At 56.9% G+C, this 22540-nt stretch overlaps 1 protein-coding gene across 1 annotated transcript; it reads left to right on the forward strand.

The window, feature by feature from the left end:
* Nucleotides 1-442: 442 nt before the first annotated feature.
* Nucleotides 443-20971, forward strand: Rabl6 (RAB, member RAS oncogene family like 6; the record flags this gene model as incomplete). The annotated part of the gene is made up of 16 exons (XM_042670239.1): nt 443-677; nt 1385-1446; nt 1510-1705; nt 2773-2820; nt 5965-6017; nt 6826-6917; nt 10596-10736; nt 11137-11242; nt 15825-15928; nt 16635-16939; nt 17181-17334; nt 18107-18319; nt 18422-18695; nt 18945-19116; nt 19989-20047; nt 20142-20971. Coding segments are annotated over 16 exons (2412 nt in total), but the record flags the coding sequence as incomplete, so codon positions are not given.
* Nucleotides 20972-22540: the final 1569 nt, after the last annotated feature.

The raw sequence follows: 22540 nt of genomic DNA on the forward strand, positions 1-22540 counted from the left end.
AGCAAAGCCAAGTGAGCCCAGGAATAGCCCAGATGAGCCTGCATCCAGCCGAGCTGTGAGGCCAAGGTGCCTCATTTGTCTTTGGTGTCAGGGTCCTCTGTACCGGAGAAGGATTCAGACTAAGAACTGTGTTAAATAGCCCTGTAGTGAGATGAGACAATACTGGAAAAAGAAGCCTGCTCCTAGCCTTGCCCTGAGCCTCCGACGCTTCCTAGACCCTTCCCCAACTCCCTCCTGGAAGCCTTGAGGGGGTGGCCGGGTCGTGGTGGCCTCCTCTGGCTCCCTTTACCCTTCACATGGCCTGTGTGCTGCCCTGAGAGCACCAGCCTAACAAGGGTGCCTGGGGTGTGCCCAGGCTGGGAGCTCCTCTGCCTGGATGAGCAAGACCACCAGAAACGTCAGGCCCGTTCTTGACATTGTTTCCCTCTGTGTCACTCACCAGATGTGTCATGCTTCCTCCAAGTCAGAGGCCAGATGCACCCCCAACTCGGATGATGAAGCATGGTTTGTTGGGGAATTTGAATCATTCATGGTCACGGAGCTGGGAAAATGTGAGCCTCAGGCAGATGTAAGAGCTCCTGGCTCTGCTGACCTGGTCCTTACTTCCAAACTGCTGTTCCTCCCCTTTTCAGACACAAGGTGGCGCTACCCTACTCCAGAGCACAGGCCCACCCACAGTGAGTGAGACACAGCCTCCTTAAAAGTCATGTACCAAAAGTACATGATGCCTCAGGAGTCCGAGATCCCAAGCATTGAGAGTCAAGGCCAGCATAGGCAGGAAAGTCTGTGAGACTTCAGCTCCAGAATAACCAGCAAAAGCCAGGTGCTGACGCTCATGCTATGTAATCCTAGCTACTTGGGAGGCTGAGATCCCAGGGTCATGATTCAAAGCCAGCCCAGGCAGGAAGGTCTATGAGACTCTTAACTGCCACAAAAAGCCAGAAATGGAGGTGTAGTTCAAGTGCAAGTCTGAGCTAAAAGGCTAGAGGATAGCACCTAGTTTCTGTGTTTAAGCTCCAGTACTGGCACAAAAATAAACAGTAAAAAGCCTGGTTGGGGTGTAGTTCAAGTGGTATACTACAAGCCTAGCAAGCAAGAGGCCCTGAATTTAATCCCTAGTATGTGGTCAATCAATCAATCTGCCAGGATGTGGGGGAAAGTAAAGAGCAGACCATTAAGGCCTGGAATGTTGCCCTGGGTCTTACTCAGGTTGGGCAGGTCAAAGCTTCCTCATAGTGGGTCCTAACCTGAGGGTAGTCCATGGTTCCCAGCGCATCTGACTTAGGGAGAGATTGTTCTTCCACAAATTGGAAAGCTGGGCTCAGGCGAGCCTCCTACTCAGAAGTCTGCCCACTGTCCTTGGTGTCGGCCTGCTTGTTGTCAGGTACCCTTGGGCCTTGGAAGAAGCTATCTGGCCAGCCAGGGTTGACATGTGAAGAACTGCTGGTACCCTTCGTCCATTCTCCCCGTGCTTGCCAGATGGCTGCAGAAAACAGCATGTTGAGGTAGAGCAGACAATGTCTTGGAAGTGTGGTTTTGATTTCTTTTTCTTTGCCCTTTTTCGTTCCAGTGAAGATTGTGATCCGGGGGGACAGAAACACAGGCAAGACTGCGCTGTGGCACCGGCTGCAGGGCAAGAAGTTCCTGGAGGAGTACATCCCCACTCAAGAGATCCAGGTCACCAGCATCCACTGGAACTACAAGAGTAAGTGGAGGGGAAGGCACGCAGCACTACAGCATGGCCTGGGGGCACGTGCAGTACAGCGCCCCAACCTCCTCACCCTCCCAGCACTCACACGGTGCCCAGACCCTCTAGCACAGTTCAGCCCTGCCTGCCCCTCTACCCTCCTTCCCTCCCTCACGGGTCCTAGGAGGTGCTTTCCCCAGACTGAGCAAACAGTGGCTGTCACTGTGGGAGTCCCTAGGTGAGCTCAGAGCTATTTGGGGACCATTCATTCATAGAAGCTGCTTTTGAATCACCCCAGTTCATAGATTTAGATCCATGAAGTTCCCTTTCAGTGTTGAAGCCACAGCTGTGGTTGAACAAGAGAGGAAATATCTTCAAACACTACAGTTTCTAGACACCTCTGGGGGTGTTGCCTGCCGACACTGACAGCACATCGAGAGACACTGAGCCCCACTTCTGTTCAGCCCACCGTCCATGTTCTAGGGCTTCCACTGTCCTCTAAGGCCTCTCTGCTCCCACTTACCTAGGGAGAGAGGCGAGATCACAAGAACTCAGAAACTGGTCCCCTTTCTCATGAGGCAAGTAAGAGGGCCCACAGCCCTGGAGAATACCATGGGACTGGCAGGATATGCAGCCCTGGAGAATACCACGGGGCTAGCAGCAAGGCACAGAGGCCACAGGATCAGTAGCAGTGGCTGCAGCCTTCCTGGGCCTGCTCTGTGTGACTAGCCCCGACCTCCTGAGTTTGCTCCTCAGCAGGATAAGGAAAGGGGCTCAGGAGGACGGGACTCAGGCAGCCTTGCTGTGTGCACGTCCGTCTGTGTGTGTCTGCCTGGGGTACCACAGCCCGCCGGGGACCCAGCAGGTATGCTCAGTGGTGGAGGCGCTGTGCAGCAGCTTGGCCCACAGGCCAGCTTTCATGTGGAGACCAGCAGGAGAAGCCCCGCCTCACTCAGTAGAAAGCTGCCAGTGAGGCCGTGGGCTACAGGGACCCAGGGAGCTGGTGTCTTGGGGAGGGGCAGCCAGCCGCATAGGGTAGGAATCCAGGAGTATATTAGCACCAACCAGAATTCTGCTTGTTTCAGCCACTGATGATGTTGTGAAAGTTGAAGTCTGGGATGTAGTGGACAAAGGTAAGGTGCCTCTTCCTTTCTCTCTTGAATGCTCTAGTCACTCTAAATAGAATCTGCCCCTTGCTTCCAGTCTTTGCTTCTCTGCCTTGAGTCCTGTGTTCACATAGGACCTACTGCACAGTCTGGGGAGGCCCAGAGATGTGGCATAGGCCCCAGCTGCCCCACAGGGGTTGGGGAACTCCCAGATTCTTAGTCCAGCCCCTGCCAGCTCTGTTCTAAGCCTGGCTGAGGTTCTGGGTCCCCAGGAACACCCAGATACTTTGTGCATCTGTTTAGTCCTGACCAGCTAACCTTGGGTGGGGTGAGGAAGCTCCCAGCCCTTGCCCACACCGGAGCCCCTCCTCCCATGCAACCACTGGTGTGACTCTCCAGGTGTCAGTCCAGCCCTGGTGATGAGCACCCCAGCCACTGGAAAATCCTGGCAGCCTGCATGAAGGGAACTTAAAATCCCAGAAGCTCACAGAGGATTGCTCACCAGATACTTACTGCACTTGGAGATGGCCTCATGCCATGACCAGAGGTTCCTCTCACAGATTCCCATCTTCACTGGCCTTGTGGTTCTTGTTAGACTTGGGGCCAGTTTGTGGCTGCCGAGCATAGCTCTTGTACTAGGAAAGCCCAGCACAAGGGAGCTCTGGTATTCTTACGGAAGGTGCAGATTCTATGCACCACCTGGACAGGAAAGTGACAAGGCATTTACAAGTCCTGCTCAGGGACACAGTGAGAAGACATCAGTCCTCCATCCCCAGTCGGGTGAAGCGGGAACAAAGAATTATGGGAGCAAGAGAGAAGGCTGAGCAAGTGCCTGAGCCTATCCCTTTTTGTGTCACTAGGAGGTTTAGTTGGTGCGTTTGGTGGGGGCCCTGCTGTCACTAAGGCTGCTGGTCTCTGCCTTCTGCGGCATGGGAGTCGGTGGGCCCTGTAGTCTCCCTCCCTGTAGTCTCTGCTCACCAAGCAGAGGAACTAAGGAGCCTTAGAACCATTGCTTCTGCCTGAGAGCAAGTGACAAAAGTTCACTACAGCACCCAGGACTCAGGCCTGTGCGCCCACAACTGAAAATCCTGCTCCTTCACTTCTGGGTAGACATCCCTCCCCCAGATACTCCGACCCCCAAAACCTGTAGCAGGCAACAGCAGGGTGTCCCAGTGTCCCCAACAGCATCTGATTCCATTCCTGTCTTCTCACATCAGGTCACAAGTTCCTCTATGATCTTTGGGTGAGAGCTCACAGCCCACCCTGCTGCTAGCATTGTGTGTGTGCGTGTGCATGTGAGTGCAAGTGTGCACGCGCGTGCACACATGCATGTGTGTGGTGCTGAGCCATATCTGGTCAGGCCAGTGTATCACCTGACCTTGCAGGCATGCTCTGAGCTGACCCGTTAAAGGGCTCACTAGGTGACGTGCCTCATGCTGTGTTCTCCACTGCGGGTTGTGCCTGCTCCTCTCTGCAGCCCACATTCAGTAGGGGTCTGTTGGGGGTGAGTTGGGAACATCAGCTGGTAAGAAAGCAGTGAGACCAACGTGGCTCAGCAATTCCAGCAGCAGGGTGCAGCTGCAGCAGGGTGCAGCTGGCAAGGCCGGCCCAGCAGGCATGCCAGCTTTGTGCTTTCATACACTTTCTCTGCACGTGGTGGGGGGTCTACTGTGTGTGTGTGTGTGTGTGTGTGTGTGTGTGTGCACAGCGTTTGGCGTGCAGCTTGCCATCAGAGGCCTTGGCACTACCCACATTGCATCCCCTTCCCGGGTCCCCACCCCTGTCCTCGTCTCTGCTGCTGTCCCTTGAGAGGCCAGGACCTGGGCGCTCAGCGACCTCCAAGCCCTGCCTCAGCTCTGTCCCAGATCTGCACCTGCTGGACCACAGTGCACTGTCCTGTGGACAGGATTTCCAGAGTGGGTCAGGACTTGGGGCTGAGTGTCATGGGGAGCCATACTCCATGTAGGAAGATCACTTGTGGATGGTGTCCTGTACCCTCAGCAGTCTATGAAGTGCCCCCTTCCAGTCTGTGTCTGGGATAGACAGGGTGTGGGTCCCCAGGGCCATCACTGCCTCCTCACACCCACCTAGTGATGTCCACCCCAACAGCCTCACTTGGCTGGACCCCAGGAGGGGTCGGTCCCCGCACAGTGTCACCTCCACACAGCCCTGTGATCCCCGTTGCTGAAACACAGAAAGATTGTTAAGGAAAGGAAAGTACCTCTGCCTTCCCCCTTCCCCCAGGATGAGGGCTGAACACAGCAGCAGGGGACCTTCAGGAGTAAGAACAGTAGAGACAGCTTGAGGCTCAAGGCCAGTGGAACAGAGGGGGCTGGACAGGCAAGACTGACAGGTTCAGATTTTGCGAAGGCAGAACTTGTGAATATGTATCGAGAAGCTTCTGGAAGGGATGGTGATAGGGAGCAGCCTCAGCAAGTTTTAATATTCTCTGGTTTCTCCCTCCTGCTGGAGAGAAGTTTGCAAGGAACTAAGTGGGCTGGAGGCCCCTACCTCTTGAAGATCAAGCTGGGCTTCGGCTCCTGTGGAGCTGGACCCCTCAATGCTCCTGCCCCACTTCCAGGCCAGTCAGAGCATGAGGGTGGCTCAGAAATGAGTTCAGGAGTGATAGAAATTGATGTCTTAAATACATGAGCCCTGGATTATTGGAGGGACTTTCCTCTTCTGCCCAGTTGGCATTCTAGGGAGGAAGGGAAAGGGAGGCAGAGTATTAGCTTGGAGGCAGAACCTGGGGCTTTCCCCTGGTCACAAGTGTAGCATGGGCTGGCCTCGATCATAACCACTAGCCAGGATGGGGTCCCCTCCCTCCTAACGCCGCTGTCTCCCCTTTGCCCTAGTGGAGCTGCATCTCACTACTACTCTACTCACCTGGACTTGGTCTGGGAACCAGGCAGTTGCGAAGGGCCCCTTTCCACCATGGCAGAACTGACCTGGCTTCAAACTGCTCTAGCCACTGAGGCCTGCGGGTCTGCCCTGCACTCCCTCCAGCCCTCAGGGCCTGGTTTTTGTTTTTTGTTTTCCTGTCTCCCAAGGCAGAGTGAACCAGCACAATCAGTGGCACTATGAGAGGCATGGGGGGGGGGGGGGCATTTCCCTAGGCAATCGCAGAATTCAGAAAGGTCGCTCCTGAGCTTCTGCTTGTCTTTTAATTAGGAAAATGCAAAAAGCGAGGAGACGGCTTGAAGACAGAAAATGACCCACAGGAGGTGAGCCACACATCATCAGGCTGGTCTGTGTCTCTCCTGGGCAGAGCTGCTTATGGTCCCTCACAAGCCTAGGCTCCTCCAGGCCTGTACAGCCCACTGCCTGTACATCCCCATCACACGAGAGACGTGGCCAGTGAGCATCCCCAGCTTTCCGTGGGATTCTGAGTGTTCTTCAGGTGCATTCCTGGTGATTGTCCCCTGTGAGAGATGTCTGCTCTGATTCACTCAGCAGGTGCTGTAGTGGACTCACCGTCAGACTGCCTTTGAATCACCTCAGCATCAAATAAGGGCCACATTCCCATCCCTCTGGCAGATGGTTGGAATCCACAAGCCCTGGGCGTTGTACCATTGATGATCTGTGGGAGGCAGCCCTCCCCTGCAGAGGCTGCCCACCCAGCACCCTAGCAGATCCATGTACCCAGCAATGTCGTTTCCTGTCTTTGCCCAAATGAGACAGATGATTGCTGTCTTTTTATTTCGTAAAGTACCATTCAAAAGCTGGCACCAGGCTGGGAAGGTGGCTCAGTGGTAGAGCGCCTGCCTTGCATGCATGAGGCCCTGGGTTCCATTCCTCAGCACCACGTGAGCAGAAAAAGCCAGAAGTGGCGCTGTGGCTCAAGTGGTAGAGCGCTCGCCTCGAGCGGAGGAGCTGAGGGACAGCGCCCAGGCCCAGAATTCAGGCCCCACGACCGGACCCCCCCCCCCCCCCCCCCCCACTAAAAAAAAAAGTACCATTCAGCTTTTTCCAGGTGACTGAGGGACCACATGGCTGGGACAGGGTCTTACACCTCTTCCCTCCTGCTCCCAGGCGGAGTCTGACATGGCCCTGGATGCGGAGTTCCTGGATGTGTACAAGAACTGTAACGGGGTGGTCATGATGTTCGACATCACCAAGCAGTGGTAAGGAGGACAGGCAGCTGGCAATGGCTGCATAGCTCTTAGCCCTGTGGGACATTATGGACCAGCCTTTGTTGGTGTGGGCCTCCTGCAGGGCTAGCATTGAGTAGTGCAGCCAAGCCCCTGCCTTAGACCCAGGCATTGTACCGTGGGCAGGATGGGCCCAAGTTGGTACCAATGCAGAGGGTAGGATGGTACTGCTGGCTCAGGCCTGTGGCAAGGGGTGGTCTTGGCAAGGTGCGCACCAAGCAGCCCCCACCCCCACCCCCGTCCTGAGACGGGGCAGAATCAAGTGACTGTAGTCTACTAGGAAGACAGCAAAGACTCACAGCGGCCATGGACCAAGAGCCAAGAGGGCGGTAGGTGGAGGTGCTAAGACTAGAGCCTCAGTGGTGCAGAGCCTCCTCTGGGGAATCCCACAGGACCCACCTAACTCCTACCCCTGAAGTGTGATATTCCAGTAGGAAATGGCACATTGCTGTCACCAGCCACGATGAAGATGCCCCTAGACACACGGCCCTGAGGTCATGCCTCCTGCACACCACTGGAAACGAGGCCTTTAAAAATGCTGAAGGAGCTGGGCGCCGATGGCTCCAATGGCTCACGCCTGTAATCCTAGCTACTCAGGAGGCTGAGATCTGAGGATTTCGGTTCAAAGCCAGCCCAGGCAGGAAAGTCTGTGAGACTCTTAATTAACCACCAGAAATCTGGAAGTGGCACTGTGGCTCAAGTGGTAGAGCATTCACCCTGAGTGAAGAGCTGAGGGACAGCGCCCAGGCCCAGAGTTGAGCCCCACAACCGATTAAAAAAAAAAAATGGGGCTGGGAAGGTGGCTCAGTGGTAGAGCGCTTGCCTTGCATGCATGAGGCCCTGGGTTCGATTCCTCAGCACCAGCAAAAAAGAAAAAAGCCAAAAGTGGTGCTGTGGCTCAAGTGGTAGAGCGCTAGCCTTGAGCTGAAGAGCTGAGGACAGAGCCCAGGTCCAGAGTTAGGTCCCATGACCGGACCAAACAAAACAAAAAAAAAAATGCTGAAGGAGGGCTTGGGATGTGGTTCAAGCAGTAGAGTATCAGCCTAACAAGCATAGCCCTTAGTTCAAGCTCTAATACTGCCCCCTTCCCCATAGAAAAGACTATGTCCTTTTACTTCATCTAGCTGAAATGTGGCTCAAGTGATGGAACACAGTCTAGCAAGCAAGTGCAAGACTGTTCAAGCCCCAGTAGCGATAAAACAAGCAAGGACGAAATGCTGAATTGATCTTTGAGGTGCTTGCATAGCTTCTACTCTGCTTTTAAAAGTTTATTATTATTATTGCATGTGTAATCCATATTCATAGAAAATTGGAAAATGCAAGGGAAGACAATCTGTCCTGTCATCAAGACCACACAGCTGATGGCTGGTGCCGCCAGATTTTCTTACAGCATTGCACAAGCACACTGGGATCTTGCTACACCTGTCTAGGTGGGCATACTGCTTTATTTTAGAACAAAGTGAGCCAGATGCTGGTGGCCCATACCTATAGTCCTAGCTACCCAGGAGGCCAAGGCCTTAAAGATCCCAGTTTGAAGCCAGCCTGAGTAGAATGGTGAGACACTTACCTTGAAGTGGCACAGTGCCAGCCATGAGCAAAAAAGCCAAGCAAGAGCCCAGGGCCCTGAGTTCCAATGCTAATAACAGCGTGTATGCGCGAGTGCGCTCGTGCACATGGAACACAATGATGTGACATGGGCAGATGTCTCGGTGTTGTAGAGGTTCACAGAATAGAATAAGCCTGGAGATGAAACTTACACTTGGCATGTGTCATCAACTCAGGTCTGAGGGATACGGACTTGGAGGCCCTCAGTGGCACAGTCTGGGTTGGTGCGGTTGTCCCCAGCCTCTGCCTGCCAATCAAAGGCCCAGACTCAGCCCACCACATGTTCAGGGTCCTCCAGGGAGTGCTAGTGGCAAGCTAGCCACAGAACATAACCCTGTGCTATGGGCCATGAGCAGCTGTTTCAGGTAGAGAGGAGAGGAACTTGCGTTTCCCCATATGGGTGGTGGTGGTCTGTTGGCCTGGTGAGTGGAGAGTAACTTCGTCCACATGAAATTGAGTGGACATTGAGGGGCCACCTCAGTTGCACTGAAGATCCTGGGGCCTTTATAGGCCTTATGGCTGCCAAGAGGACTGAGCTGGGAGAAGGCTACTGAGGGCCTGTTGGCAGGGTAGGCCCAGAGCACCAGGTGTGATCAAGATTCCAGGGCTGCAGCAACTTCTGCACATTAATGTGCCTGGACATTAATGCATTTGGTCAGGCTGGGACTGGGCAGCAGCTGATACTCTCCAGAGTCCCAGTGTTCATGGAAAGGAAGAAAATACGCTTCACATTGTGGCTGTGTCACACCAGTGAGTAGGCTTCAGGATAGCTCCTGGGTCAAGAAGATGGAGGACGCAGGCACTGATGGCTCTCACCTATAATCCTGGCTACTCAGGAGGCTGAGCTCTGAGGTTCGTGGTTCAAAGCCAGCCTGGGCAGGAAAGGCTATGAGACTCTTTATCTCCGATAAACCACTTAGAAAACATGAAATGGTGCTGTGGCTCAAGTGGTGTAGTGCTAGCCTTAAGCTGAAGAGCTGAGGGACAGCGCCCAGGCCCAGAGTTCAAGCCCCATGACAGACAAAAAAGATGGAGGAGATGCCCTCAGGAGAAGAAGCTAGAAGACAAAAGGCCTCCGCAGTTAGACAAGTGTTTTCACCACTTTCTCCATGGGGAGGGCGGGCTGCGTCACTGGTGTCTCTGTAGGCTGGGCTGACCTTGTACTTGGGCTTTGGCCTCCCTGAGCACTGGATTTGCAGATTGCATCACCACCACAGTTGGCTGTGTCTGTGCCAGCCTTTTGAGAATGTTCAGGATGACCAAACACAGAGCAAGGGCTGGCTGCCCATGGTAGGTGAGACCTGGAGAGCCGTGCCTATCTCCCCCTGCCCCCCCCCTCCCGCATGCTGTGGATCATTGCTCAGGGCAGCGCCAAGCTCACTGCCTCCAGGATACCTTGGTGTCAGGAGGACACCTCCATGATGGTGTCTACACACCAAGAGCCACTGAGCAGGACACTCTGCAAGGATCCCAGGAGATGTTTCAATCCAGTGTGGTACTGGCAGTGTGGAAAGGGGGTACTTTTGGAGGGAGTGTAACACAGGCACCCTAAAGAGAGGCAGAGAAGTGGGGCACCTGGACTTGGTACAGGCACCATGTCAACATGCCAGCGTGGCGTTACTCACTTCTCTACGCCTTGATGGTGGTGGTGATTCCTGCTCTTAGGAAGTCAGCCATCCAGCTGTGGGTGTGAGCCCAGGGCCTTGAACTTCCATACTTAAGCCACTGCTGCCACTTTCACACTGTTGTTTTCAGGATTGAATCTCACTGTTTGCTCCAACTGGCCTAGACGGTGATTCTCCTACTTGTGTTTCTCTCCTAGCTCAGACTGACAGGCACCACCACAGCACCCAGTGGAAATGGAGTCTTTGACTCCACATGTGCCTAGGCTGGCCACCAACCTTGATCCCCTTCTCCACCTCCCCAGTATCTAGAGTGAGAGGCAAAATAACTAGAGACATCACTGCGGGCTTAGCAAGTTGGACCTCAGACAGGAATGGCAGTCCCCTGGGGCCACTGGAGGCTAAGATACCCTTCCCTCCCAAGGACCTTCAACTACGTCCTCCGGGAGCTGCCCAAGGTGCCGACCCACGTTCCAGTGTGTGTGCTGGGCAACTACCGGGACATGGGTGAGCACCGAGTCATTCTGCCAGACGACGTGCGTGACTTCATCGACCACCTGGACAGGTGGGTGCTTCAGCTCTTGCGTGGGGGCCCCCATTTTGGGTGGGACGGAGAGGACAGGTGAACGTGGGCAGCCAAGGCAGAAGCCACACCTGAGTTGGGATAGAGCGGGGAGCGGTCACAGCCCCTAGTGAGCAGCTCCTAGAGATCTGAGATGCTGGGAGCCAGGGGGCCAGGAAGTCTTCGTTCCCTGTGAATGGTGGTGCTGTGAGGTGTGAGCGGAGCAGTGTGCCGGGTCAGCGGCTCCGGTCCAGCTCCGCAGGCCACCCCAGGCAGGAAGGCTGTGTTCGCTTCTCTAGAGCCTATTGGAGGAAGGGGCAAGTGGACTGGCAGCCTCAGGCCTGGGAGAGGCTGAGCCAGCTGCCCACCAGGAGCCTTCCCCTTAAATCTCTCCTGAAAACAGACCTCCAGGCTCCTCCTACTTCCGCTACGCTGAGTCTTCCATGAAGAACAGCTTCGGCCTAAAGTACCTGCATAAGTTCTTCAATATACCGTTCCTGCAGCTGCAGGTGAGCTCTCACCACACCAGGCACGAAGGCTGCTGGCACTCTTCCCTGTCTCTCTCTTCCCTGTCTCCGGAGGACAGGCCTCTCCAAGCCCTGAGAAGGTCATTTGTGACGTCTGCTTGAAAGCTGGTCACCAACAAGGATCCAGAGAACTTTGGAGGTGGCATGCAGAGCAGTCAGCAAGAGACACGTGACAGGCCCACTTCTTTGTTTTTCTGTCAGTCATGGGGCTTGAACTCTGGGCCTGGGCGCTGTCCCTCAGCTCTTCAGCTCAAGGCAAGCGCTCTACCACTTGAGCCACAGCGCCACTTCCAGCTTTTTCTGCTCAGGTGGTGATGAGGAATTGAACCCAGGGCCTCATGCATGCTAGGCAAGCACTCTACCACTGAGCCACCTTCCCAGCCCCAGGCCTACTTCTTGATAAGGAGGTCTTCCCCTGCAAGGGTGGGGCCTTGTGCTTCTGGGCTGTTGGTGGCAGCAAAGCACGTAAGATGCACAGATAGGTGTTGCCCAGTTAAACCGAGCTGCCTGTCGGGGTTGTCCAGAACATGCAGCCCCCATGGCCCTGACTCCATCCTCCAGTGCTGGCCCAGCCGGCCCGTAGCTCCTTTGTTGGACTAGATGCAGGCTGCATGATCAGGGTACCCAGCGTTCCTGATACAGACGAGGGAATAGGGCAACTTGCTAGGGTGAGGTTCTGGCCTGTGAGCAGTCATCTTGTTAGAAATTGTGGAGATGAGCCGGGCGCCGGTGGCTCACACCTGTTATCCTAGCTGCTCTGGAGGCTGAGATCTGAGGATCTCGGTTCAAAGCCAGCCCAGGCAGGAAAATCCGTGAGGCTCTTATCTCCAATAAACCTCCACAAAACCAGAAGTGGTTCTGTGGCTCAAGTGGTAGAGCGCTAGCCTTGAGCTGAAGAGCTGAGGGGCAGCACCCAGGCCCAGAGTTCAAGCCCCATGACCAACAACAACAACAAAAAAGAAACTGGAAATGTACAGTCTCTGCATCCTCGCCCATCTCCTCCCTCCCCCCCCCCCCCCCCAAGGTCTCATTTCCACGTTGTTTTCTCAAGGCCAGAGAATTAAGGTCAAGGCTCCATCCAGACCTTCTCTGTCCAGGGTCACCTCAGGAGCCTACCTCCATGAATTGTCACCCTGCCTCCTTATGGTGACTTTGTGCGTGATTTCATCTGCCCCCTACTTGGATTCAACTGACATATCCCATGAGACTGAAACTTTGGTTTGGACAGAAGACCACAAAGACAGGATAGGAGCCGTGGCATGTTCCCTGCTGTACTTCACATGAACTCTGGGCTTCAGCCACCGTGGGACAGACCATGAGAAAGATGGGACTCCATGGAGCTAAGGGCAGAGGGCTAAGACAGCTAGGGGAGCCTGGTGTGGGATTGCTAGTAGACAGGAGGAAGCTTGAACAGACTTGGGCTTTCAGCCTGCATCTGGGAACGTGTAGCCCTTCCACAGAAGGACACGGAACTTAGGAAAGCAAAGCTTTCCCTTTCCTTGTGTCTTTTTCCATTTGAGAGACATGGGGCTCACAGGGGGCTGTACTGAGGACAAGACCATGGGGTCTTAAAGTGCCCCCCACCAGGGAGGCCTCTGCTCACCTCACCATGGTGATGATGGAGCTCAGCTGTGCCACTCCATGGAGGCTTTGCTGCAGGCTTCCAAGGGAAAGGAGCAGGGTGCCAGAAAAGCCCTGGAGCTAGGACCGTCACGGCCTCCTCCTGTGGTGGATATGTGCAGAGATCAGTGCCCATGGTCTGCGTTGGCAGAGCGATTGGTATCCAGCGGCCCTCGGGTCTCTTGCCTGTTCTGGATGTTCTAGAAGGAAAGCACGATGCTCCTTAGTTTTATACAGACACCTCTAAAAACCAAGACTAGAGCTGGCCATGGTGGTACATGTCTGTCCCTGACCCCGGCAAGTGGGAGGGCAAGGCAGGACAGCAGAGGTGCAAGGCCAGCTGGTTGGTGCGGTGGGGCCTCCGCAAAGACTGCCGTGGTAAAAGGAGTGACAATCTGCTTTTAGTCTGTGCTGCTGCTGTCCTGGTTTGGGGGCTTACATTCCAGACCTGGATACCATCCCTTTTTCTACTCAAGGCTAGTGCTCTACTACTTGAACCACCACCATTTCCAGCTTTTTGGTGGTTAATTGTAGATAGGAGTCCCATGAACCCTCCTGCCCAGGCTGTTTTTTTTGTTTTTTGTTTTTTTGTCGGTCGTTGGGGCTTGAACTCTGGGCCTGGGTGCTGTCCCTCAGCTCTTCAGCTCAAGGCGAGAGCTCTACCACTTGAGCTACAGCGCCACTTCCGGTTTTCTGGTGGTTTATTGGAGATAGGAGTCTCATGGTCTCTCCTGTCCAGGCTGGCTTTGAACCGCGATCCTCAGATCTCAGCCTCCTGAGTAGCTAGGATTACAGGCGTGAGCCACCAGCGCCCGGCCCCAGGCTGGTTTTGAACCATGATCCTCAGATCTCAGCCTCCACAATAGCCAGGATTAGAGTGAGCCACTGGTACCCAGCTTTTTGTTTGTTTTTTTTTTGTCAGTCATGGGGCTTGAACTTGGGGCCTAGGGACTGTCCCTCTTTGCTCTACCACTTTGAGCCACAGTATTATATCCACTTCTGGTGGTTAATTAGAGGTAAGAATCTCACAGACTTTCCTGCTCGGGGTGGCTTTGAACCGTGATCCTTAGATCTCAGCCTCCTGAGTAGCTAGGATTACAGGTGTGAGCACTCACTGATGCCCAGCTAGTTTTTTGTTTGTTTTCACATGAGGAGTCTTCATTGAAAAGCTGGCCAATGCGGGCAGACTCCTGCCACAAAGGCCTGCAGCCCCGTGACCACACTTACCAGTCAGAAAACAGCCATGAGAGCCAGAGAGGAAAGAAAGAGCAGAAAAACAATGCCAACAACCCAGATCAGCTCTGCTTGGGGGCTGAGTGGGACGCCTGGTGACAGTAGAGCCAGGAGATGGGACCGGAGCAGACAGGAGACACGTGGATGGCACTCGTTTTGTTTTTTTTTTTTGTTTTGTTTTCTTTTGGGGGGGGGGGGGTCCGGTCGTGGGGCCTGAACTCTGGGCCTGGGCGCTGTCCCTCAGCTCTTCAGTTCAAGGCTAAGTGCTCTACCACTTGAGCCATAGCACCACTTCCGGCTTTTTTCTTTTTGCTTATATGGTGCTGAGGAATCGAACCCAGGGCCTTGAGCATGCAAGGCAAGCGCTCTACCACTGAGCCACCTTCCCAGCCCTCATTTTGTTTTTAATTGATAAAAACTATGTGTAGATGGGCACACTGTTTTGGTACATAGTGATAGGGTCCCTGGTCTCGCACGTCATTTTTCCATTTTGAGTTAGCATGTGTTAGTCATACAAGGGGTTTCATTGAGCTATCTGCATTAGTGCATACGGTGTGCCCCGTGCCCTGTCAGACGCAGCCCCTCACCACCCCACCCCCACAGATTCAGCAGGTTTCACGGTTTGTTTTTATACATTGTACACCTTAAGATTTAAAGAATTCTTCACACCAGAAGGTATTCGGTCTGTGCGCAGAATAGGGTCTAAGCTGGGTTCACGCTTTGCACTTGGTAGTTGGGACTAGCTGTCTCTTCAGATCTCATGTTTATTTCAGAAGTGAAGCTCCGCCTGCCTGTTGGCACACGCCTGCTTGTTCCCTCGGGGTCCCTGAGTCGCTCTGTGCCACGCCGTGGCTCGCTCTCTCTCACGTAAATCCCAGGTCTCTCTGATCTGTAGTTGCTGCTTTCTACCCAAACCCCAGTGTGGTTCTGTGGCCATCCCACAGCTCTGCCGAGCCCCACTTCTGCGCCAGCAGCAACTGCAGGCCCACATGGAGACCGCTTCAGTCCTCCGGCACCACCACACACCTGGCCACAGCCTCAGTGGCCTCTGTAACAGGCTGTGGCATTCGTTCTAAAACTTGAGCCTAAGCTGGGCACTGCAGGCTCACATCTGTAATTTTAACTACTCAGGAGGCTGAGATAGGAGGATTGTGGTTCAAAGCCAGCCCCAGCAGGAACATCCATGAGACTCAGCTCCAGTAAATGACCAGAAAAGCCAGAAGGCGCTGTGGCTCAAGCGGTAGAGCTCCAGCCTTGAGGAGCAAAAGAAGCTCAGGGACAGCTCCCAATCCCTGAGTTCAGTACCAGTGACCTGCAAGAGGACACCTGTTTTTTGAGTCTAAATGTAAGAAACCATATTGACTAGGAGCCGCAGTGGCAGCCTGACCCAGACTCAGATCTTCAGCCCACGCCTCGGCTGGCAGTCTTCCTCGAAGCAGCCGGGTGTTTCCAGGACTGGATGCACAAGTGGCCACGATCGGGCTTGGGCCTGGGTGCTGCCGCAGCCAGCAGTAGCGACTGAGCTACTGTCCAGACATCGGGGCTTCTCAAACTCCAGCATCTCCTTGTGACACGGAAGGGGCTGCCTTTCTAGGGATGTGTCTTCTGAGCTACCGGGTCCGTCCACTGTGGACACTCAAGCAGTTAGGCCCCACATACCTCCCTCTGCCGCGTGAGGCGTGCTGCTCATCCATGTCCTCTCCCTTTCCAGAGGGAGACCCTGCTACGGCAGCTGGAGACAAACCAGCTGGACATTGATGCCACGCTGGAGGAGTTGTCAGTACAGCAGGAGACTGAGGACCAGAACTACAGCATGTACGTGGGCGCCACCTGGGGACAGCCATGCCCCGTCTCACCCTGGCGCGCAGCGGGGGTGCTACCCCCCCCCCCCCCGCCCGTGCATCCCCACTGTGAGACGGGCAGGGGGCTCAGCACGTGCCGGTGGGAACACGTCCCCTGGGACAGCCACCATGCTGCGCCACCTGTGGAGGCTTTTTATTATTAATGTGCAGCCATTCAATCTTTAGTCAGATCGGCACTTGGATAGAGCAAGTGGCTGAAAACTACTAAGCGGAGCTATGCTGGTCCTGGGGCAGCTGTGATGGCCGGGAACACCCCGGCCAGGCCACACTCCCACTCCCCAGCACTGCGAGCCTCTGTAACGGCCTTCAGGACCACAGCATGGTGTGCAAGGACCCAGGCTTGTGAGGTGTGGACGGGCAGCTGCTGTGTGTGAGCCCTGACACCGCATCCCACAGAACAAGCCGCACGCTCCAGCCGGCTGCTGGTCCTGGTGGGTTCTGGCAGTGGCCACGCCTCCCTGTCCCTGTGGAGCCTGCGTGTCCTCGGGTCGGTGCCGGAGGAGGAGACCAGGGCCTTGGCCTCTGAGGCGGAAGGGCAGGTGCTGCCTGGCAGCTGGGCACAGAGGCTGATAGTGGGAGGCAGGCGGCGCAGCTCTCACGAGGGCGCAGGTGGCATGGGGGGCGGGTCCTCACTCCTGCCTCTGCCTGCCTTCCCTCAGCTTCCTTGAGATGATGGAGGCGCGCAGCCGCGGCCACGCTTCCCCCTTGGCAGCCAACGGGCAGAGCCCATCCTCTGGCTCTCAGTCGCCGGTCGTGCCTCCGAGTGCCATCTCCACTGGGAGCTCCAGCCCCAGCACGCCCCAGCTGCCCCTAGGCACCCCATCCGCCGGCCCCCCCGCACTGCCCACCTCCCCCGCCCCTCCCATGGAGGCCTTGCCCCCCACCGCCCCCGCCCCGAGACGCAGCCTTATCTCCCGGCTGTTTGGGACCTCACCGGCTGCAGATGGCAGCCCTTCGCCTCCAGGTGAGCCTGGGAACAACCCTTGGCAAGGTGGCCTTGTGTGGTGTGTGGCTTCCTGGCACCTTGGACCTGGTGTGTCTTGAAGGCTGGTCCTGCGGCCCGTACCCCACAGCCAGGGCGCCTGAGCCACTGTGGGCTTTGCAGTCTGTTCTGGGGGCTCCTCCCTGGGAGGTCTTGGCTAGGGAACAGAGGTGTGCTGAGGTCAGGTGCCGCGGGAGGAGAAACCAGCCTCTGCCGTCAACAGAGTCGGCCCAGGCGACGGAAGCCCTAGAGAGAGTTCAGAATGTTGAGGAGTTTGTTCCCGAAGACAGCCTTGACCGGAGCTTCCTGGAAGACGCCACCCTGCCTAGGGAGGAGAAGAAGGCAGGAGCCAAGGCCCCACAGCAGGACAGCGACAGGTAAGGACTATGCTCGGTGGGCCTCCACACCGGCCCGGTGGCCAGCACATCCAGAAGTATGATGGAGCCTCTCACCACAGAGGACAGGAGCAGAGCTATGGCTGGAGGAGCTGAAGGAAGCGCTCAGATGTGTCTCGAGGTTTGCCCAGACTCACCTCCAAGCCACTAGCCACCCTGGGACAATTGGGGTGGCTGCCTGCCAGATAGCTCTGAGTAGAGGCTGATGTCCTGGGTCCACTGGAGAGTCAGTGTCCGGACAAGCCCCCGGGGCGGGTCCTGACAGAGAAGCTCCCGGTCTCTGAGAAAACACCAGGCCTTGCTTCCTGTCCCCAGATCTGAGCAGTGAATGGGATCCCCTTCCTGGGTGCTGGCCTCTTGATGTTGACTGTCTGTCTCCCTGTCCACTGAACACTTGAGTGAGAGTAGCTGAGCTTGAGGTGGAGTCTAGGTGTCATTCCTGCCTGGCAGATGGCCTCTCAGATGGGCATCTCCAGTGTCACCATGTCCTGTGGGCTGAGATGCTGCCCTTCCAAAATGCCCTCCAGAATAACGCATGGAGGCCTTTGGGCCAGGCTCCCCTCCCCTGATCGCACCATGGCCGGCGTCAGCGCTACCCTCCATGGAGCTCCGTACTTCCCTCAGCACAGCTCCACTCCTGTGAAGAGAACCTTCCACACTAGAACGTAGTGCCAAGCAGGGCAGCGAGCCCCTGGCAGGGGCGGGAAGCTGGCAGCACAGAACCACTCTGGTGACTGCTGCCCTTCCTTTGCAGTGACGGGGAGGCCCTGGGAGGGAACCCCATGGTAGCAGGTTTCCAGGATGATGTGGACCTCGAAGACCAGCCTGGCGGCAAACCCCGGCCCTCGGCCCCTGTCCCCAGTAAGAACATCAGTCTCTCCAGCGAGGAGGAGGCGGAGGCGGCCACAGGTCACCCTGCAGGTGTTGCCCTGGCTCCCCAGCCATGTTCAGAGCCGGAAACGAAACGGTACCCAGGCAGTCTCCACACTCCTGGGCTTTCCAGGGGCGGAGGAGGGGGCAGCCTGGGGTGGCAGCAGCGAAGCCCTCAATCCCTCTGCTTGCCCTGCAGCTCCTCCGCCAAGACTGCGAAGCTGCAAAAGAAGGCAGCTCCCACACACGCAGAAGCACCGCCCCGGCCAGGCGGACGCCCTGCGCAGCCAGGGCCCGAGCTGGGCAGCACCAGACCCCCCACAGAGGGTGCCCACCGGCCCCAGGAAGGCAAGGACAAGCAGGCGTCGTCATCCGAGAGTGACCCCGAAGGACCCATTGCTGCCCAGATGCTGTCCTTCGTCATGGATGACCCTGACTTTGAGAGTGAAGAGTCGGATGCCCAGCGGAGAGGGGTAAGGACGGGCTGCTGCCAGGAGGCCTGGATGCTCTGGGTCTTAGCCAGGAAGGCTAAGGGCTCCCCAGGTGGGAGACTGAGGGGAAGGTACTGGCGTGGTGTCCCTTGGTCCGTGAGTATATAAGTCCTGCTAATGGTCCTGGCCAGCCCTGGCCAGGTGTGACAGCCCCACAGATTGCAGGATCCTCTGAGGGGAGTCCCATGGGGTGGGGAGGGACAGCGGCACTACCTCCTGCTCCCTCTCCAGGATGAGTTCCCCGTGAGAGAAGACCTCTCTGACGTGACCGATGAAGATTCAGGCCCTGCCCAGCTCCCTTTGCCCCCCAAGCCCCCCGTGCCGTCCTTCAGACTGAAGAATGACTCTGACCTCTTCGGGCTGGGCCTGGAAGAGACAGAACCCAAGGAGAGCAGTGAGGAAGGTGGGTAGGCCGGGCCCCGCTGCCCGCCCGGCCCTGCGGCCCGCGTTTCTTTTCTGTTACCGTAAAGGTGATGTACAGCGGGGTTACGGTTACGTAAGGAAGGCAGTGAGCACATGTCTTGTAACAGCGTTACCCCGTCCTCCTTTCCTTCCGCTTTCCCTATCTCCCCTCATTCTGTTTGGAAGGCCGCTTCTTCCCTTACGCTGGCTGTCGGCCCTGGCTGCCTCCAGAGCACCTTCTAGCTTTGTCCAGGACTGAGACAGCCGCACAGAATAGACTCTGGAGAAGTTTAAACTACTGCTCTCCTGTTGCTTGAGCCAGCTGTGACGTCAGCACCCAGCCTTTCAGGTGTCAAGGGCCTCAGGCCAGGACCTGCCGGAGGGCTGAGCAGCTCCAGACGCTGCCCAAATGAAGGTCCACACGAGGGGTGTGTGGCAGCTGGCTCGCTGAGCACTCGCCGTACCGTGTTGGTGGGCTGGAATGGTTTGCAGCCAGGAGTGCGTGTGGCCCCGTCCCCCAGCTCGCTGCAGCGCCCCCATCCTGGCCTGTCCCCCAGCTTGCTGCAGCGCCCCCATCCTGGCCCAGTTTCCAGCTCGCTGCAGCGCCCCCATCCTGTCCCGTCCCCCAGTCTCTTCTCTCTGACAGCAGGCTAGGGCTATGACTAGCTCTCTGCTCCAACCAGCAGCTTAACTTGGGAGTGCACCGCAGGGTCTTGGCCCAAATGGAGAGGAAGGCACTGAGGCACCTCAGCTAGAGTGCTTGGGACCCCAAGGCTCCCGTGTGACCAGGCAGGCTGGGCGTGGGGCATCTGCAGAAGCCTGTGCCTTTGTGCAAGGCATTGCAGGCAGAGCTAAGGCGTCTTTCCCATGCAGATAAGGACGGCAAACCACCTTCTAAGGAGAAGAAAAAGAAAAAGAAGAAGAGCAAAGAGGTACCAGTCCCAACCTCTCCTGCCCTGCAGGCAGGCCTGGGATCTGCCTCCTGGTGGCTCCTAGTGGTTCTGACGCCCCTCTTCATGCTCCCAGGAGGAAGAGAAGACTGCAAAGAAGAAAAGCAAACATAAGAAGAGCAAGGACAAGGAGGAGAGCAAGGAAGAGCGGAAGAGAAAAAGGAAGCCAACTCGCAGCAAGGAGCAGAAGGCCGCTGATGAGCTGGAGGCCTTCCTTGGGGGCGGGGCGCCCAGCAACCGCCACCCTGGGGGTGGGGACTATGAAGAACTCTAGGCCTGCTCCTGGCAGTTGACCAGCCTGCCCGCGGTCCTGCCACCTCCTTCCAGCCACCGTCTTTGTCCCCATGTGGCCTGATCCACTTTGCATTCACTTCCATGCTGGGCAGGACCCGAGGCCAAGCTCTGGGGGTCAGGCCCAGGGGCCGGGCACTGCGCGTGCCGGGCCTCCACCCAGCCGGAGCCTGCTCTGCAGGGAGGGAGGGGACAGCTGGGCCGCAGGTGGCCTGGTGGACCAACTGGCCCTCCAGGCAGAATGCAGCCAGTCCCCAGCGTTTCTCAGGGATGTGTCAGGCCGAGGAGGGACCCCAGAGGGTCTGTTTACAGAGATGGCGCGGGGCTGCTTGGCTTCTCAGATGTCCACCACCCAGCCCCGCACCTGCTTGCCCTCCCGAGCTGTCCCAGGGCCCAGCATGCCCACAAGGCTCTGCTTCCCACCAAGAGGCTTGGGCGGTGGAGCCCCAGCCCCAGAGCACAGGTGAGCCCTGGCTGGCCCAGGCCGGCAAGGCCCCCGCAGCAGCTCCTCTCCCACAAGGGGCTCTGTCGGTCTCGTGGGAAGAGCCAGGCTGGCCCAGGGAGGCACCTTCGCAGACACTCCACCCAGACTATAAAGCTCTTGGGTTTTACCAAGTTGTGTGTCTATTCTGTCATCCTTTCTGTCCATCCTGCCTGGGCGGGACTGACCTGCCCTCCTTTAGCCCAGGTTCCCTGCATCCGGTCCGAGAGCCTCTTCCCTGCCTATTCTGAAGGTAGGCAGCCAGCCCGGACCAAGAGCATGTGGCACGCCACACCATCTCCCTGCCCCTGGGCAGCAGGGTGTCTCCTGGGTTCCCATGCCAGCAGTGCCCCGCCCACCGCAGGCACGTTGCCATGAGAACCCTCCGGGGCGCCTGGAGCCAGCCGGGGGCGGCGTGCTGCTGTGCTGCCTGCTGGTTGTGGCCGGAGCCAACTCCAGAACGTTCAGCGTTCACCTCAGATGGGGGAAGGGGGTCAAGGAGGGTCACTGCTGGGGGCCATGCCCCACAGGCCGTCTTCACAGCCCACGGCTCTCTGCTAAGACCTCAGCAGGCTCTGCCTTCAGAGCTGAGGCCCTCAGCCCACCTTGCAGCCTAGAAAGGCCCGAGGTTCAGCACATTGGACAGGGAGCTGCCAGGCCCGAGTAGGGATGTGGCTGTTTGGCACCCATAGGCCACATGCAGACCTTCCCTGTGGAGAGCGGGCAGCGGCCACCCACGCTGATCACCCACACTGACCACACGCAGACCTTCCCTGTGGAAGTAGGCAGCGGCCACCCACGCTGGTCACCTACGCTGACCACACGCAGACCTTCCCTGTGGAGAGCGGGCAGCGGCCACCCACGCTGGTCACCCACGCTGACCACACGGAGACCTTCCTTCCCTGTGGAGAGCGAGCAGCAACAACCCACACTGACCACACGCAGACCTTCCCTGTGGAGAGCGGGCAGCGGCCGCCCACGCTGATCACCCACACTGACCACACGCAGACCTTCCCTGTGGAAGTAGGCAGTGGCCACGCTGACCACACACAGACTTACCCTGTGGAAGTAGGCAGCAACAACCCACGCTGACCACACAGACCTTCCCTGTGGAGAGCAGGCAGCAACAACCCACACTGACCACACGCAGACCTTCCCTGTGGAAGTAGGCAGTGGCCACACTGACCACACACAGACTTTCCCTGTGGAAGTAGGCAGCAACAACCCACACTGACCACACGCAGACCTTCCCTGTGGAAGTAGGCAGTGGCCATGCTGACCACACACAGACTTTCCCTGTGGAAGTAGGCAGCAACAACCCACACTGACCACACGCAGACCTTCCCTGTGGAAGTAGGCAGTGGCCATGCTGACCACACACAGACTTTCCCTGTGGAAGTAGGCAGTAACAACCCACACTGACCACACGCAGACCTTCCCTGTGGAGAGCAGGCAGCAACAACCCACACTGACCACACGCAGACCTTCCCTGTGGAAGTAGGCAGTGGCCACACTGACCACACGCAGACCTTCCCTGTGGAAGTAGGCAGTGGCCACACTGACCACACGCAGACCTTCCCTGTGGAGAGCGGACAGCGGCCACCCACGCTGTTCACCCACGCTAACCACACGCAGACCTCTGTGGAGAGTGGGCAGTGGCCACCCACGCTGGCTGGACCCCCACCAAAAGATGAGCTGGCCAT

Source organism: Dipodomys spectabilis, unplaced genomic scaffold, assembly GCF_019054845.1.
Source record: "Dipodomys spectabilis isolate Male_0828 unplaced genomic scaffold, ASM1905484v1 ptg000530l, whole genome shotgun sequence".
In the NCBI taxonomy this organism is placed as follows: Eukaryota; Metazoa; Chordata; class Mammalia; order Rodentia; family Heteromyidae; genus Dipodomys; species Dipodomys spectabilis.